The sequence below is a fragment of the Manis pentadactyla genome, chromosome 4, assembly GCF_030020395.1.
Source record: "Manis pentadactyla isolate mManPen7 chromosome 4, mManPen7.hap1, whole genome shotgun sequence".
NCBI classification, from domain to species: domain Eukaryota; kingdom Metazoa; phylum Chordata; class Mammalia; order Pholidota; family Manidae; genus Manis; species Manis pentadactyla.
The window spans coordinates 166,621,707-166,639,098 of NC_080022.1; the positions used below are offsets into that span (position 1 = coordinate 166,621,707).

Below are 17,392 nucleotides of genomic sequence, written 5' to 3' on the forward strand. Positions count from 1 at the left end.
AAGGAACAATTACCAAACCCACCCAGACGATAGGTTTTTTTTCTCCTGTAGTCTTGGCGGGGTATAAATCATCCCTGTGACAGTTTGCTCTGACCCAAATTATGCGGTTTGCTGCCATCTACTGTTCGTTCGGAGACATGCGTCTACAGCGCCGCAAGCCCGGCGACACTGCCTGAACCGTGCCGGACACCCGGATCACCAGCCGCTCAGGTTCGCGGGATTCGGGGACTTCGGGCCCAGATTGTCGTTTTCCGCTGTATCTTGGTCCTGTGTGTGGATTAGGGAACAACAAGTGTCCCCTCCCTCTGCCGCCTCGCCTGGCCCTTCCCAGCCCTCAACCTGGCGGCTGGCTGGGGAAGCGGCTTTTTCTAGGGCATATGTAAAGAAGACTAATACTGCATCCCGCGGGCAGGGGGCCTGAACCAAAAGGTTGGGGGATCAGAGTCACGATCCCCCCCCCCCACCACACACACACAGCAGGCGCGAAAAGGGATCATCCGAGCCTCACGGGAGATCCGAGGCCAAGGCTGTTCAAGGTTTATTTGGTTTTCTTTACGGTCAAGGGAGGGGACCAGCAGGGAAGGCGCCGGCCCCGGCAGTTCCACTCGGTTGTCAAAAGACAAACCGGGTCTGTGTTCTCCTGGTTGGATGGTGAGTCTTGCCGGTTGCTTGGCCGGTGAGTCCGTAGTGAAAGAATTGAGCCGAATTTTCTGGAAACTGTTGGTGCTTGCAAATAGTGTGGGTACCCTCCCCCATTCTCGATCGTTTCAAGCGAAATCGACACAAATACGCTTTGGGGAAAAATTGGGAGTGGGAGTGGGGAACAATCATTAAGGAGCCAAACCATTGTGATTTCCATTCTTGCTGGACCCCTCACACCCGCTTAACCCGACCGCTTTCTCAGAAGGGGGTGGCGAGGGCGAGGGTACGCGCTCTGCCGCCGCGTTTGAATATTGGCCCCTGTCTCACGGGTTACTGATTAGCTCGGGCTTTCAAGCTGCAGGAGGAGGCTTTGGCCGCTCTTTTCAAGGTGCTGTGGCCCGGGTTCCTGGGCGAGGGCTCCAGGAAATTGCCTGCGGTGCCAGGCAGGCTGAGGTGTTACTAAGGTCTGGTTTGGAGCTGGGAGCGGCGGAGGTCTAGGGGCCGGCCGGTGCCGGGGGGCAAGAGCGGCGGCTGCGCCCCCCGCGCCTCTGGCGCCTCGTGAGTCTGGGCCAGAGGAGCAGCCCTTTCAGCTTTTCCGCAGGGAGAGTGACTTTATGGAGGCTCCAAGGCCCGGCCCAGTGCGGGAGGCCCTGAGGGAGCGCGCCCGGAAAGTCTTGGGATCCTCGGAGCCTTTTTCTTGTGGGCAGTCTGAAGGACAGGTAGGGAGGAGAAGGCGGCTGGTATAGGGTGTTGAAACACTTCAGGGCTCTTAGGGTGCCCGCGGACCTGGGGGGAGGGAACAGGAAGGGCTAAGCACGCTGGCAACCCCTACCCCCGAGATTAGAGACATTGCCACTCATTTGCATAATGAAAATGAGGTCTTTGTACCGGCCAATTTTAAGGCAATGTCCCATGTAAACAGCTCCCAAAGGATGGGGGCGGCCACCCTGCTCCCTCTGGGAACATTTATGTTCCCCAAACCCAGAGAATCACAGAGTCTAGGCAAAGAATTGGGTCGAGATATTTTAATTTGCCCCATCCCAGCCAGAGCTGGGAGTGGGGTAGAGGAAGGTGCCCACAACCCAAAGAGCTGGGCATTGGGGGAGATTTCCTTTGCAAGGAAATGGGAAGCCTGGACAATGTCTCAGTCCCTGCTCCCCTCCACACCACACAGGCGAATACACCTCCCTCAGGTTACCCGTACAGAATTTCACTCGCGAGCTGAAAACAGCTTAGGCATTTCCCTGGAAGCTGGAATGTGTGTGCCTCCATAGGACTGCAGATTTGAGCAAAGAAAATTACAATTATAAATCCTGCCAGTGGGGTTTCTGTGCAATCCTTCCGTTGTGTACTCAAGACTTGGTACACATTTACATCCACCTCTCCATGCACATGCTACTTTGAGGCAGGAAGAGACACCCCAGACCAGCAGGCGGCTGTGCCCGCTGTGTATTTACATATTCCTTCTTGGAGACAGACTGATGGCGGTGGACCGAACCACAGACAGATTCGTAGAGCTCTGGCTCCAGAAACCAGGCGGTCTCTGGCCGGGCCCTGCCTGCCTGCTCTTTCTCCCAAACAAACGGATCAGACGAATAAACGCTCATAAATACCTCTGGGCTTAGATAAGAGCGATGAGGCGCTATTTCCTTTCATGCTGGACTCCAGGCACCCAGCGCCTGCCCTTATGGCTCCATCTCACTACAGGCAACCTGCAGAGGTGAGGTTAATTTGGGTCTGTGACTCTAGGGATAAGAGACTATTTTCATGTTTCTATCACAGGGGAAGGCTCCCTTCCTCAGAGCATCTCACTTTGTCCAGACTCCACAGGAAAGCCCACACTGTCCAGTCCTAGGATAGGCAAGGGAGGAAGAAAGGAGGGACCGCTGAGGCCCAAGGCCCAGCCTCAGTGGTGTGGAGGAGGGAGGTGCACACAGGCGCTCTCCCTACCTCCTGCCATTACCCAAATGTTTCCTGTTCTTCTCTAGGAATGGGCCTGATCACAACTAGATTGGAGCAATTATGACTCTCCATCATTAGGAGGCTTGAGTTTGTTTTCTTAAATCTTGACAAAGCCTCATACATAGTCTCAGGCTAGGAAGTGGTTGATAGGACATCCAGGGATCACCACTTGGTCATGAAGGTGCAACCTAGAGGTTGTCTTGAGTTCAGGGAGCTTCTCTGGGCACTTCGCAACCAACCAAGTTCCCACCCTTGGTCATCAGCCCCCGAGCTCTACCACTTTCCCTAGCGTCTGTGCCATCTTCAGTGTGCAGAGCAGGCCCATAAAAAGAAGCCCAAGAACAAGGCAGAGTGTCAACCTGGATCCTTCAACATGAGATTGTGTCCCACACCCTGGCCCCAGGTTTGAAGTTTGTCATCCTTTATTGCCTGACCTCCGCATGTGTATTAGAATGTTGCAAATTCATTGTTTCTCAGTCTTCTGGCCTGGCCCCAGTGCTCATTTTCCTATTTTCCTTAGATGAAAGAGAGAGAGCCAGAGACATACACTCTTTCACACCCAAGCTTGTATGACAGCAGAGCTGCCAATACAAACATGAGACCTGGGAGGGACTGTAGAGATGCTGAGAGACAGACACAAGGGTGGTGAGCATCTGGAGATGGGATGCGGGCTGGTTGTTTTATGCTGCCTGCTGAGCCCCCAAGAGGACCTAAACGCCTCTCCCTCCTTGTAAAATTAACCAAAACCAAATCTTGGGAAATAATTAATTTTCAAAAGAACCAGCAGCTTCTGGAAAGAACTGGAAAAGATGTGAGGGCCCCTCTCTTGGTGGTCTCTAATTGCACCAAATATCAGGATGGTTTGAGGACCTGGAATTGAAGGAGGAATATTTTTCCCTGTATCGACTTACTGAGACATCTTTGATTCCTAAGAATTTGTATCATAGGATATCCTAATGTCTTGCAAGGTAGGAGTGAGAGTTGCAGGTAGGATAGGGATCAGATAAACCTCGGCTGCAGGGGGCTGGGGCGGGGGGTGGCCCTCACTCCTCTCCCTATGCCCAAGTGAAGAGAGGACTAGTATCTTTCCCCAGTGCCCCTTCCCATGCCAAGAGCAAGCAAGGCATACTAGAACCAGGCAGGAGGTCCTGGGCAATGACAGCAGTAGCCTTCTATGAAGCTCCTAGCCTAGCCACAGAGCCAGAGGGAGAAGCTTGGACTAAGACCCTCCACCCATTTTTCTGGCCTTCTGGGTCTTCTGGGCAGCAGGCTCTGGCCTGCCCCTCAGACCTTAAGATTGTGGAAAAGCAGGAATAATAAACAGGCTTTTAAGAGACAGAGTAGATCTGAGAGACAGGAAAACAGTTTTCCAAACCTGGAAAGGAGAGTGTTTCTTCTTCTTTGCTTCTTTCTGAAGATGATGCGAATTAGCAGAGGACTCTTCAGCCCTTCTACCAACACAGATCCCTGGAAACAAATCTCCTTTAGTTGTCTCGTAAGGAGACTGAGATTCAGGATTTGGGACATTTACCCACCCTTCCCGGGAGGGAATGGGACCCGAGCAACGCAGGGGTTAACTTTTCTGAAAATACAATTAACTTTTTCCTATCCTGCGTGGAGGGGGTAGGGATATATTTATTTAATCATTGGAGGATGGGGTGGTCTCAACCCAAACGCTTCCTCCTCCCCCAAAGGCACAGACGCCTCTTTCGCAGATACTACGTAGGTGGAACAGGACCGCGTTGCGTTGTTGGGGAGAGAGAGAAAGGAGAAGGAGAAGAAGGAGGGAAAAAAAGGTTGATAGGTTTGTGCGCGGGTCCCTCGCGCGGGCTGCGCTCCTCCTGGGTGCTATTTGACAATTCCTGCCTCTGCCATTGGTCAGTGTTGGATCAGATGGTTGTATTTCCTTCTGGCCCTCACTGGCACCTCGCCATCCCCCCTCAGCTAAAACCCAATCTCAGATATACTACTAATAGGCGCGGCGCTCGGACTATAAAACACAACAAATCATAAACCCGGCGGAGCAGCAGCGGCCCTGCGCGCCTCCCCTCCCAATGAGTTCCTATTTCGTGAACTCCACCTTCCCCGTCACTCTGGCCAGCGGGCAGGAGTCCTTCCTGGGCCAGCTACCGCTCTACTCGTCCGGCTATGCGGACCCGCTGAGGCACTACCCCGCGCCGTACGGGCCGGGACCCGGCCAGGACAAGAGCTTTGCCGCGTCGTCCTATTACCCGCCGGCCGGCGGTGGCTACGGCCGAGCGGCGCCCTGCGACTACGGGCCGGCACCGGCCTTCTACCGCGAGAAGGAGTCGGCCTGCGCGCTCTCGGGTGCCGACGAGCCGCCCCGGTTCCACCCCGAGCCGCGGAAGTCCGACTGTGCGCAGGACAAGAGCGTGTTCGGCGAGACCGAGGAGCAGAAGTGCTCCACCCCGGTCTACCCGTGGATGCAGCGGATGAACTCGTGCAACAGTGAGTGAGACTTGCCCGGTCGCCCCGACCTCCGCGGGCCCCCGCCCCCAGGACACAGAACTAGCTCCCCCCTCCATTCTGCCACAGGCTGCTGGGTGGGGCTCAGTGAGGAGCTAAGGGAGGATTGGGCTCCTGCACGGGTCTCCACTCTGTCCTCTCGTCCTCAGGAGTTACAAAGTTTGCAAAGTCCCAGCTGCGCTTCGAGCTAGGAGGAGCGCCAGGCCAGAACCGGGATTATGGGTCAGGGAAGGGGGCAGCGGCCGCAGTCACTAGCTAGGCTCCCCTTTGGCCCCCAGCCCTGGTCGGGTCCCCCACCCAAAGGCTGTTACATTAAAAACGGAGTGCGTCATGGGAATGGGGGCGGTGTGACGCTGGCGAGGGCGAGATGTCTGTCCCGGACTGTGTTTCCCTGGGGGTCGGGGGCTCCGGAAAGATGAGGCACCAGGAAAGGGGTAGTAGTCAGAGGAGGGAGGGAGGGAGAAGGGGAAGAGAGAGGGGGAGCGGGCGGAGGGAGAGAGAGGGGGAAGCAGGCGCCTGGGTCTCAGGCTGGATTATTTGCTGGCCTTAAGTCCCAAATTGATGTCCATTAGAGGGACACGAAAGTGAGGAGCCGTTAGTGCCGACTGTGGATCGATCCACGTCATTACGGATTAAGGGCCCGAATCTGTCACAGGGTGGTGGGGGAGCCAGATGGATGGAAAGAAACATCCGACTGGAAAGCGGCACACCTGGCCAGCGCTTCCCCAGCTCCTCCCCCTAGGCTCAGGTGGGATCTTAAACTGTTCCTCCCATCCCCCACCAAGAGTCTAGACCGCTGGCATAGGCCTAGGAGACCCGAGAGAATCTGGAGGGGGCGCTGGAGGAGTGAGAAAGGGGGGCAGGGAGCGGGAAGAGTGGAGGGCATCCCGGGACAGGCTAGAGTCCATGTTTGAGGGCCGAGGGAACAGGGGGGGCTTGGCCCTGGTGACCCCAGGCCTCAGCCATTCCTTTCTGCGTAACAGGTTCCTCCTTTGGTCCCAGCGGCCGGCGCGGCCGCCAGACCTACACTCGCTACCAGACCCTGGAGCTGGAGAAGGAGTTTCACTACAATCGCTACCTGACGCGGCGGCGGCGCATCGAGATCGCGCACGCCCTGTGCCTGACCGAGCGGCAGATCAAGATCTGGTTCCAGAACCGGCGCATGAAGTGGAAAAAAGAGAGCAAACTGCTCAGCGCGTCTCAGCTCAGTGCCGAGGAGGAGGAAGAAAAACCAGCCGAGTGAAGGCGCTGGAAAGGGAGGCGGGACGCGAAGGGAGAGGCCTGTGGGGGAGCCGAGGGCATCGGGGAGCCCCAAGATGGCTCTGCGGGCGGGGGCCCGGGGAACCTGCACTCCAGCGCAAGACAGGCGGGGCCCAGCGGTCTCCTGGACGCCCCCGCCCGCAGAGCTCGCTGGGTGCTGGGAGGCCGAGACGCCTGAGCCCATTCAGCACCCCGAGCGCCCCTCCATCTCCGCGGAACCCGCCTCTGCTCGATCAGGCTCCCCTGTGAGAACGGAGGAGCAGACTCACTTGATGTTTCCTGGAAGCAGAGCAAAATGCTCTTGTCCGTGTCGCGTCTCATTTCGTCCATATCCCCGTGCACGGTTCAATGGTAGATTCGCAGTCCCCTCAGCCGGGGCCTCGAAGACTCCCTGGCCCCAGACCTCTCTCCCACCCCCTCCCCAAAGCCACTGGAAGGAGCACATACTACCTAGAAGTAAGAAGAGGAGCCTCAGAAGAAAACAAAGTTCTATTTTATTAATTTTCTATGTGTTGTGTTTGTAGTCTTGTCTTAGCTCTGGACGTGAAATACTTCGGTAATATTAATATTATTAATAATGATTATGATAATAATAAAGACGTAAAAACTCGCCGCTCAGTCACCTCTGCTCCTCCCCTGCCTCTCCCCCACCCCCACCGCCACCCCAGCGTCCCGGTGCGGTAAACTCCGCAGCAAAGGCAGGAGCTCTGGGCTGCCCAGCGGGCACGACACGATTCGGAAGTTACAGTTGAGATAAAAGGCTGAAGCGGTCCCGCCCAAGCTCCCGCGCCGCGCCTTGCCTCGCGGGTGCTGAGGGTCCTCCATACGCCTCTCTTGGTGCAGAATTTGGGAACGGAGAAAGGCAGTTTCCCTCTCATTCTCTAGCTTTCCTCGTTCGTCTGTGGCACGAGGGAGGCCACCGAGGCCCTCTAGCCCAGAGCCCCTGCAGAGACTGAGCCAGGCGGAGACTCGCGCCTCAGCAGCGCTTTTGTGTCCTCTTGCTCGCCGAGGCCCGCGGCCTTTGGCCTGCTCACATAGCCTGATCTCTGCCGGCTTTGGCCCTCGGCTCCCGGCTAGTGGCTCCGGAGACTAAGCCGGGGCCACCTGGTGTCTCTCCGCCCGCAGCTGAAGGCTCCAAGAGCCCCTTCCTACCTCAAGCAGGAGTTCGGCGACAAGTAGGGGAATGCGAAGGGCACGACTTTTCCCTGCTCCTTGGAGACCTGAGGCCAGGAGGCCAGGTGTTGGGGCAGTTCGGTCTCATCCCCTCAACCGAAAAAGGACCCGTTCTCTCCCCACCCTCACCCTCACCCAGGCGGCAAGCTGAGGATAGTGTTTTCCTTTCTTCCTCCTGACTCTTCCTTTTTTATTTTTAAAGAAAATACCGCCGGGCAAAAGGGCCCAGCTGCGGCGGTCTCTGGCCGTGCAGCGTGCTCAGCAAGGCGTCCCCGGTCCTCAGAACCCCTTCCCCAGGAAGGCGTAGCCCCGGGCAAATTCTGAAACTACCCAGACACCAGCGAGGGGCCTTGAGTGGGGCCTCCCAATCAATAGCGGGCATCTGGTGAGGAGGTGAAAGGGTCTTGCCTTGATCTCAAATTCTAAGAACCATGTTTCCACCCAGACCCCAGCCACCTACTCTGATTCCCGCCACTGTCCCCCCGCCCTCCACCACCACTAAACCCCTTAGTCCCAGCTGTGCTCTTCCTCTGGGGTCCCTGTCCCGCTCTACCATTCTGCCAGCCTGGACTAAGGATGGGAAGGAGGTCAAGAAGAGGATTCCAAACTTCTAAGAGGGCACAGAAGTGACAGCTTCTCCTTGGAACTCTCGGCCCAGACCAGCCCTGCCCTGCCAGCTGGGCCTGGACTCTTTGGATGGGCTACTGCAGCCCCATCAGGAAGCAGACCAGGCCAAGCTCACCGGGGAGACCCACTGCAATAATTTCTTTTCACACACATCTTCCAGCCCTCCGCCCAATTTCCGCCCCAACTCGTGAGACTTGCAAAGCCAGAGTAAGGGAAAAGCTACTCAATCTTTGATCATCTCATCCAGAGTTAAAATGATAATAGGGACGGGAGAAGGACACAAATACAGAGACTAACCCCACTACGAAGAAAGTGGGTAAAGGCTCAACTGGGTCCCTCCTCTGAAAGACGCAACCCTGCGGGTGAGCCTAGGCCGGGTTTTTTCTCGCCAGACGTTCGCAGGAAGCCAGCAGGGAGGCAGCGGTCGCCGCCATGGAGGTCTGCGGCCCGCGCTCCCGCCGATCGCCGGGAGGTGGCGCGCTCTGCTCAGAGGCCGCCGCCAACCTTCTCCCTGTTTCTCCCCCTTCTTTTTTCCCCCTCTCTCGGAGGCTCGTATTGAATCGGCCCTAACGATTCTCGGATCGTCATTATTTGTAACCATAGAGCATGAATTACCTCTTGAGGTCATCAGCGAGAATTTACGACTGGTCAACAAAAGCACGTGATTCCCTAACGCCCCCCCATCCCCCTTCCAACTCCCCCCCCATATTTGGCCGCATACATAGCAAAACGAAGTACAGTGCATCGCTATAATTCATTAATACATCATAAATCGTGAAGCACAGGGTTATAACGACCACGATCCACAAATCAAGCCCTCCAAAATCACCCAAATGAGCTCGTACTTTGTAAACTCCTTCTCGGGGCGTTATCCAAATGGCCCGGACTATCAGTTGCTAAATTATGGCAGTGGCAGCTCTCTGAGCGGCTCTTACAGGGATCCCGCTGCCATGCACACCGGCTCTTACGGCTACAATTACAATGGGATGGACCTCAGCGTCAACCGCTCCTCGGCCTCCTCCAGCCACTTTGGGGCGGTGGGCGAGAGCTCGCGCGCCTTCCCCGCTCCCGCCCAGGAGCCCCGCTTCAGGCAAGCGGCGTCGAGCTGCTCTCTGTCCTCGCCCGAATCCCTGCCTTGCACCAACGGCGACAGCCACGGCGCCAAGCCCTCTGCTTCGTCCCCCTCCGACCAGGCGACCCCGGCCAGCTCCAGCGCCAATTTCACCGAAATAGACGAGGCCAGCGCGTCCTCGGAGCCTGAGGAAGCTGCGAGCCAGCTAAGCAGCCCGAGCCTAGCTCGGGCGCAGCCAGAGCCCATGGCCACCTCCACAGCCGCGCCCGAGGGGCAGACTCCGCAGATATTCCCCTGGATGAGGAAGCTTCACATCAGCCATGGTAATTTTCGCTCTCGCTCCCTTTTTTGTCTTCTCGGCTTTCCTTCCCTGCGTTTGGGGGCGGGGGGCCAGAAGAGCTTTGCTTTTCCTCAAATATAGATTTATTTTTTTCCAGAGGGCCAGAAGTCTCTAAGACGGCCCTCTCAGCTTGGGGGACACTGCCAAAGAAGGGCTTTAGCTAGGGGGTTGGAGAGGGGTATTTTTAATAATGTGTTCCCGGACTGGGCTTAGATTTTATTCGCCCGGCAGTACTAGCTTGAGGATGAAGGATGGGGTTTCTGTAACGTGGGGAAGGGTCCTGCTTGTCCCCGAAATTTTGAGGCTGCCGTTAGCAAAGGAGGGACGAGCAGTAAACCGAGATTTCCAGGGCAAAAGTGCAGCCGCTCTCCTCCCTCCCGGGGCGAGCGGCCGCCCGAGCCCAGCGAAGGATGAGGCGCAAGGAGGGAGCAAGAGACAAAGCCGGGCGCATTCGCTGCCGGCACAAGTAGGGGCTGCAGAAGGGGGTGCAGAAAGCCAGCGTGGATGCGGGCGTCTGGAGTGGGTAGGATTGGAGCTGCGGTGAGCTGGGTGCCGGGGGACGCCTGGGTCCTGCTCCACGCCCCTCTCCCACCCAGTGCCCCCTCCCTTAACCGGAATAACGTTGCCTTGCGGCGCTACTCTTTCTGCTCCAGATATGACCGGGCCGGACGGGAAAAGGGCCCGGACCGCGTACACCCGCTACCAGACCCTGGAGCTGGAGAAGGAGTTCCACTTCAACCGCTACCTGACGCGGCGGCGGCGCATCGAGATCGCCCACGCGCTCTGCCTGTCCGAGCGCCAGATTAAGATTTGGTTCCAGAACCGGCGCATGAAGTGGAAGAAAGACAACAAACTGAAAAGTATGAGCCTGGCTACAGCGGGCAGCGCCTTCCAGCCCTGAGCCCGCCGGGAGGAGCCCTAGGCAGCCCAAGAGCCCGTGCCGCCCCCAGCCCCGGTCCCTCTAAGCCTCCCCGCGCTGTCGCTGCCCGCTGGGGACCATTTCCCAGGAGCCTGCCTCGCCCCAGCTTTGTGTTACGATTTTTCGTTTGGTCTTAGATCTTCCTGTGGCTCCCTCCCTCTTGGACTGGTTAATCTTGTTATTATTGTTAATAATAATATTATTATTTTTCTTCCATGCTCCCCACTCCCCTCCACTCACCCCAAATCCGCCAGTGTTTCTGAATGTTCGTGTCTGTGGTTCCACTCCTTCCCCGAGGAAGAAAAGAAACTCGCATGTTTAATGTGAACTTCCCTCCCCATCTGTGTTCTAACTTATTTATAAAAGGATGATCGCTGTATTTTGAGTTTCAGCTTGAAACTTCTCCAAGGGGCAGCAGTTGAGGTGGGGTAGTACCGCAGTGCCGGGCCCAGCTGGGCTGGCCTTGGAGATGGAGTCCATGACTGTGTCTCTTTCCACCCGTTTCTCTTCCCTCCCTACTCCCCAGGCCCGAGTCTCCCAGTGGCTTGGTCCTGGGGTGGGAAAGGGCCACAGAGGACCAAAGGGGTGAAGTGGAGAAGAGGGAAGGTAAATAGTGAGATTTAAGTTCCTGCCGCCTGGGTAGGCCCCACAAGGCCTAGTCTTGTTTTGTTTCCTAGTGTATGGAAACAAAAGTAATCCTCAGTGTAAAATGTGTTGTGTATTTCTCTGTGAATCCAGGGGTCTGGCGCAGAGGGCCCAAAGCTTGTAAATATGGGGATAGTCTGGGTCAGACCCATCCCCTCCCCCTCCCCATTTCACTCCCAGGACCATTTGTAGTGAGCGGGTGGACGCTGTGCTACGTGTGACTCTGTCTTTCCCCTTGCCGGGCCTGTCTCAGTGATTCGCTTTTGGTATTTGTTTGGTATTTGTTTCCTTGAAGTCAAATAAATGTCTCCCCTACTCCACTGCCCTTCCACTTGTCTTTTCTCTGGGGGCCTGTTTCTCCCATCACCTGGCACACCCTAGACCAATCTTGATAGATCTAGGGTATAGGGAAGGGAAAGCAGGATGCTAACCAGCAGCCCCTCTCAGCCACCCAAGTCCCTGGCTTAGTCAGTGGTTTTGGGACCAGGGTACAGGCTTTAATGCACGGGGGACTGAAGAGGCCCCCAAACCCCATGTGGGGCTGGGGCAAGGGAAAGGCTAAGCTGGACTCCACCCTGGCCTTCTGCCAGCTAGCCAGAAAAGCCTCTGGAAACCTCTTAGGGAAAGTGATTTGGGTCTAAATCCTGAGCAGTAGGGTCTTTGCCTTTGAGGAGTGGCACAGGCCTGCCTAGCCCTTCTGTCCCCTAAGCCAAATCCCGATTCAGCTCTGCCACCCACTAAGGCCAAAAAAAGAAAAATCACTTTAATTTCAAAGGCTTCCCCTCAACCTCAGTCTTCTCTACACTTATCAAGGGCTCCCTCTCTCCAGGGGCCCAACTGACCTTCCATCTGACTATGACTTGGGGTCCCTCCTGGAAGACCCCTGGTTCCCCCACCAGCTGAATGGCTTAGGGCCAGGGCCCAGTCCTCCTCCATCCAAGTCAGCCTCCACCCTGAGTGCAAGAGTCAAGTCTGAACACTTACCCGGTCAATCCCTTCCAGCTTGGCCCAACTTCTTACAGGACTTGGGGGGAGGGGAGTTGGTAAGGAGGCAGCCGAGGGTCGTGGAGGCTCCACTGGGCCCTCCTTCTCCCTCACCCCTTGACTTTGTCCCCCTTTGTCCATAGCAAACTATCCCAAAAGTCGCTATGACATTTAGATGTCAAATGGATAGGGGTTTTATCTCGAAGTTAGATCGTAAAAATCGCCGAGAAGTCAGACAGATACCCCTCACTGGCTCGAGAAAGTCACGTGAGGTCCATAAAGTTAGTTTTATGGTTTTGGGGAGTTGACACCGCGCGGTATATTTCACATTCTCCAGAATGTTAAGTGACACTTTAACTGCTCGCTGTGGTGGGAAAGGGGGCAGAGGTAGGTGAGCGCTCTCCCAGCCCAGAAGGCAGTGACGGCGGCCCAGGCCCGGCACTACCACAGTAAGTGGCTTACAGCTTTCGCTTTTTCCTCTTGCAGTTTTGGGGCTTGGAACTGGAGGATGAAATCTTGCCTCCAGCAGAGCTGTAGGATAACAAGTGGGGGAAATTTAATCTGCTTTTTGCATCAAGTTATGGCAAGCTGGTTATCTGAAATGGGGCATTCGGTTTGATAAGGCCTCAGTGGTTGGGGTGCCTGGCTTTTATTTGCAGGAGTGTCTGACTGCAGGAAAAGGGGCTTGCATGGTTTCCTTCAATGCCCTGAGAATTTTAGGGGGCAAGAAGGAGGGGTGTGCACTGCTGAAAGAAGGGCTCTTTGTGGGGGGCGACTTCCCTGCTGGGTATCTTCAGACAGACACCTCCCCACCCCCAGGAAAGAAACTTTATGACATTCATTTGTCAGGGGTGTGGGGGGCGCGCCGCTGGGCACTTTTATCTGGCTACATCTGAGCTGAGAAAAAGCTCGGGAAGGCTAACTTAGTTGCTGTGGGCTGCCTTGCACTGGGGCACTCTCTTGCTTTTAGATTTTTGAACCTCCTGAAAAGGGGGTACCTCGCATTCTCCATGGCCTCATCACAGTTATCCGGGATGGGGAGCACAGAGCTTGGGCATCCAACTCGAGCCTTTTGGTCTTCAGCCAATGCTTCTGCTTGGCTCTAAGAGTTTTGGGGTCAAGGGAATGAACAGAGGGAGACAATCCCCTCAAATCCCAAACCCAGTTCCTAGCCAGGAGTGAGGTGGGGGTAAGGGGAGAGCTTCTTCCATTGCTTACATGAGCTGGGTGTTTAAATGTCTCCATAAATAAAACTTGCTCCAGAACACAGACCCCAATTGTAGGGAGGAAAAAAGGGACTCAGGAGCTGGGAGATAAAACTAGAAAGGTGCTCCCTTTCTTCTCCTCTCGCCTCTCTTCTCTCTCTACCAGACTCTTAAAAGCCCCTTTTGTTTTGTGGCACCACAAACCAGAGGGATTTTGCTATTTGACCCCCAGGGGACCTGTTATTTTCTAGGGATAAGTCACCCTTCTTCTAAAAACCAGAGGTCTCTTCTTCACCAAATTGACTCCCAATTTTTAAGATCCTTGGGGTCAGCTACCCCCTGCTTTTGCCAGCCCACCATCTCCTGATTCAGCTTACTGGCTCCTGTGGATAGTCCCTAGAATTGGACATGAGGAGCCTTAACAGGCTTCTGATCTCTGGGACAAGAAGAGGGGCACAAGAGCTCCTCCATTTCCCATTAAAGGACACCCACCTTCTCCTCTTCTCTTTCCTGCAGCCATTCTGTTCCCTGAGCTCTTCCACTCCTGCCCAGGCCTGACTTGCAGACCCTTCACAGGCTTTGAGAGCAAAAAGTTCAGAGAGCTTGGGGCTCACACCCGTGATTTGAAAACACGTCTTCCTGGGAAGGATGGGGCGTTTGGATCCCTTAGAAAGGAGTCTCTGGTTAGCTCCTGAAGGATCCCCAGCACCATTCAAAATACTAATAAAATTAAGCATAGCTTCCACAGACTTCCTCTCTGGACAAGGCAGATGAGTTGAGCTGGGTGCGCAGGATAAGTGCAGCAGGGGCGGAATCCAGGGAGCCCCGTTCCTATTGTGCCCCTGGCTTCCCTACCTCCCAAACCCGGACCACCAGGCCTGACCCTGAAATTTTTTTTTGCCCCCTCCGAAGTCAGTTCTGCAAATTCTGATAAAGTGTGTGAGGCTGATGGCCCAGGGACATCTGCTGGGCATATCTAGACAGATTTTCCGGAATGGCAAAGAGCAGCTCACTCGCAGGGGGTGCCCATTTCCTCTGCAGAGGCCCAAACTCTTACAGGGTCTCCTGCTCTAAGCAGATCCTAGAGAAGATTCCCTAGTTGGGCTTTTGGACTTTCCTCTTCCCCACTTCAAATTCTCTGGGCAACAGTCTTGAACCCCAGCAGGAACAAGGTGGGGGAGGGATGAGAGGTGCAAAAGGGTTTCTGGGGCAAAGGAGCTCTCTCCTCTGCCTCAGACCTGCGTCCTCCACTCCTATCTTCCCTAAGACATTTTCAGGGGAAACTGCTCCTCTCTGGTGGATTCCTCTCCCTTCTCTCCCACACGCTTCCCTTCTATGCCTGGGTCCAGGCCTCAGGTTCCTTCCTATACTATAGGCCGGCACCCTCTGGCCAGATCCTTATGCCCTCCACCCAGCCACCCACTGTACACCCTCAGCCTGGGGCAGGACCCAGACAGCAGCCAGAGAGTAAGGCTGCAGTTTCCCTTTTCTCTCTGAGGCCAGCCTGACCACCACTCAGTGAACAATTTAATTTTAATATTTTTGTTTTATTTGGTTATTTTGTTTTGTTTCTCCGCACCGCGGGGTGGGAGGAAGTATAAAGAAGTGTAAACAGGAAAGCCAGCTGGGCCTGGAGTTCCGAGAGCCCATATTTCATCGGCTTCCTCTCCATAACTGCAGTAAGGACACTTAACTCTTCCCTGGCTGTGAAAACATATTCACTAGGGGTTAGTGGGCAGGGTGTGCGGACGAGATCCAAGCGGAAGCTTCTCACCCGGCCTAGTTCCTTATTCCTGGGGTCTGGATCCCGCGATGAAAGCAAAGGATTCAGAGCTAGGGAGAAGAAAGATCAGTATAAACCCCCAAATTCATTCCCTTCCTGGACAGAGAGGACAAGGCTCTTGTCAGCATGGACTTCCAAGTTTGGGGACTAACTAGGCCAACCAAGGAAGACAGTGCAGCAAGAACCCCTTCCACAGGAGAGCCCCACTGGTCACTCTCTCCAATTTTGGAGTTCCTAGGAGTAATCGGATTTCGAGGCTGAGATCTGCCCACAGCGGGATTTATCGATTGTTGCAGCGCTGTTACACATCCATATTAATTAACCCAGACACTGCCTGGAAACTGAGCTGTTTGGAAGGGGGAGGGAAGAAGTGGGGGCCCCTCAAGGAGAATGGACATCTCTCCCTAAGCGCCCATGGGGCCCAGATTGGAGAGTCGTTTCCGCAAGAATCAAGTGGCCTTCCTCCAGCTCCAATCCCTGCACTTCTCAGCAGGGCTAAACATGCCTTACACTCCACAGTTGGACCCACACACCCATCTCGTCGGAAGAATTAGACACCTTCCAAGCCCGACTCTTCCTGGTCAGTCAGACTGCCCCAGCCCTGGGTCCGATGGATCGTCTGGTTCGTGTTCCCAGAATGACCGAATTTTCAGAGAGGTTAAAGCCCCCTCCCCACCGTCCTTTCAACTTCCCCAAGGTAGCAGCTTGTTATGGTTTGGGGGCTTGTTTTGTTTTAATATTTGGTGGTGGTGGTGGTAATGATGGCCTTCCCCTTCCTCCTACCCTTCCCTCCAAAAAGTGATTAAAATCTGTTAAAGGATTTAATTAAGAGAGTTAAATGAAAAGGAAGGAGGCGCAAATGAGTTGGGGGAAAAAACCCACACCAAAGCTATTCTCAACGATTAAATCGCCATTTTAACAGTATAATGGAGTTTGCATCCTGAAAGGGGAAATCAACGCTCATATCTCATCAATAATTCATAGAGTCCGGGATCACGCAGAGGTCAGCAGACGCGGCCGGAGCACCGGCCTACTCTGGGCTGAGCCGCTGCCGCATACATTACGCGAGGCCGACCACAGCCACCTCAAGGCGGGTCGGGGGCGTGCTGACAGGTTTAGGCTGATTTTTGGTGAATTTACCGAGACCCAGTTTGCAGGGTCCAAGAGGAAGTGAGAGATTTAGGAGACTGGAGAGGATGGACCTTGGGCAATTCCGGACCCGTGGGACCTGGAAAATCACCACCTTTCCAAGTTTTAATCTCTATCTCCCCTCTTCTTTCTTTTCTCTCTGTTTTAGGCGTCTTCTGTCCTGTTTTCTCAAATTTCCTCTTGGAGAGGAAAATGCAAAATGCACTCTCTGCAATATCCTCTAACTTTTTCTCCCTGGGCACACTCCCCAGGCTGCCCGGCTGCGCCCAGCCTTGCTCTCTGACGGGATTCAGGCTGAACCCCAAAGCTGCGGCCTCAGCTTCAGCCTCAGAGCGTGGAGGCTGGCTTTGGTTACAGCAGTCCCTGACCTCGGAGCCCCGTGCTGTAGAGAGAAATGTGGCTAGGGAGGAAAGGGGCGTCACAGGCCCCAGGCAGGCTTGCCTTGCCAGGAGATGACCCAGGCCAGGTGGAAGGGAGTCGATCCAGCCTGAAAAGCAGCATTTAGGGAAGTGGAGGGAAAATCCCAGCATGTGGGAACGTCTCTTTGGGCTTGGAAGGCGCTGTTGAAGGATAATCCTTACAAATGGAAGCGTCCTCAAGCTTGTCTATTCTCTTTCTCTCTCTGTGTCTCTTTAACTAGTTCTCTCTTTTCTGTGTTCAAATTCCCAAGGGACCCTAGAGAAGGAGGAATGAGATACTTCCCTATGAGAGGTGGGGAGCCTGGGAGGAAATATTTGGGCGTAAGGGAAACCAAAAGAGAGCAGGTTGCCGGGCGGCCGCTGCGCTAGCGGAGGCGGAGGCAGAGGCTGTAACGTCTTCGAGCTGCCAGTAGAGTCCGCCTTAGACCAAGTTCACAGCCAGGCTGGGGCCTCCGAGACGCCAGCGAGAGGCCGAGCTAGGTGGGTCCCGGCCCCTCTGGGCTTCACATGGCCTGGACACTGAGCTCTCTCTCCAGCTCTATGGGGACTGTGGCCCCCTCCGTTCCCAAGGAACCCTTGTTTCAAGCTCTCTTCACTTCACCCCAGAAACACCCTTCTCCAGGGCAGCCCATTCTACCGCTCTCCATTCATCCTCTAGCCCAGTAACTGCGGCTCCACTCTGGGGGACAAGAATGGAGATGGGTGGGTCATCAAAAGCTCTTCCA

General features: G+C 55.2%; 2 protein-coding genes across 2 annotated transcripts; both read left to right on the forward strand.

Annotated features, from left to right (window-relative positions):
• Window positions 1–222: 222 nt before the first annotated feature.
• Window positions 223–6,961, forward strand: HOXB6 (homeobox B6). Its single transcript, XM_036879772.2, has 2 exons — window positions 223–5,073; window positions 6,075–6,961. Exons 1-2 carry the CDS (start codon window positions 4,659–4,661, stop codon window positions 6,332–6,334), a joined length of 675 nt encoding a protein of 224 aa, XP_036735667.1. The 5' UTR covers window positions 223–4,658; the 3' UTR covers window positions 6,335–6,961.
• Window positions 6,962–7,115: 154 nt separating this feature from the next.
• Window positions 7,116–11,447, forward strand: HOXB5 (homeobox B5). Its single transcript, XM_036879769.2, has 2 exons — window positions 7,116–9,546; window positions 10,217–11,447. Exons 1-2 carry the CDS (start codon window positions 8,985–8,987, stop codon window positions 10,462–10,464), a joined length of 810 nt encoding a protein of 269 aa, XP_036735664.1. The 5' UTR covers window positions 7,116–8,984; the 3' UTR covers window positions 10,465–11,447.
• The last annotated feature ends 5,945 nt before the right edge of the window (window positions 11,448–17,392 follow it).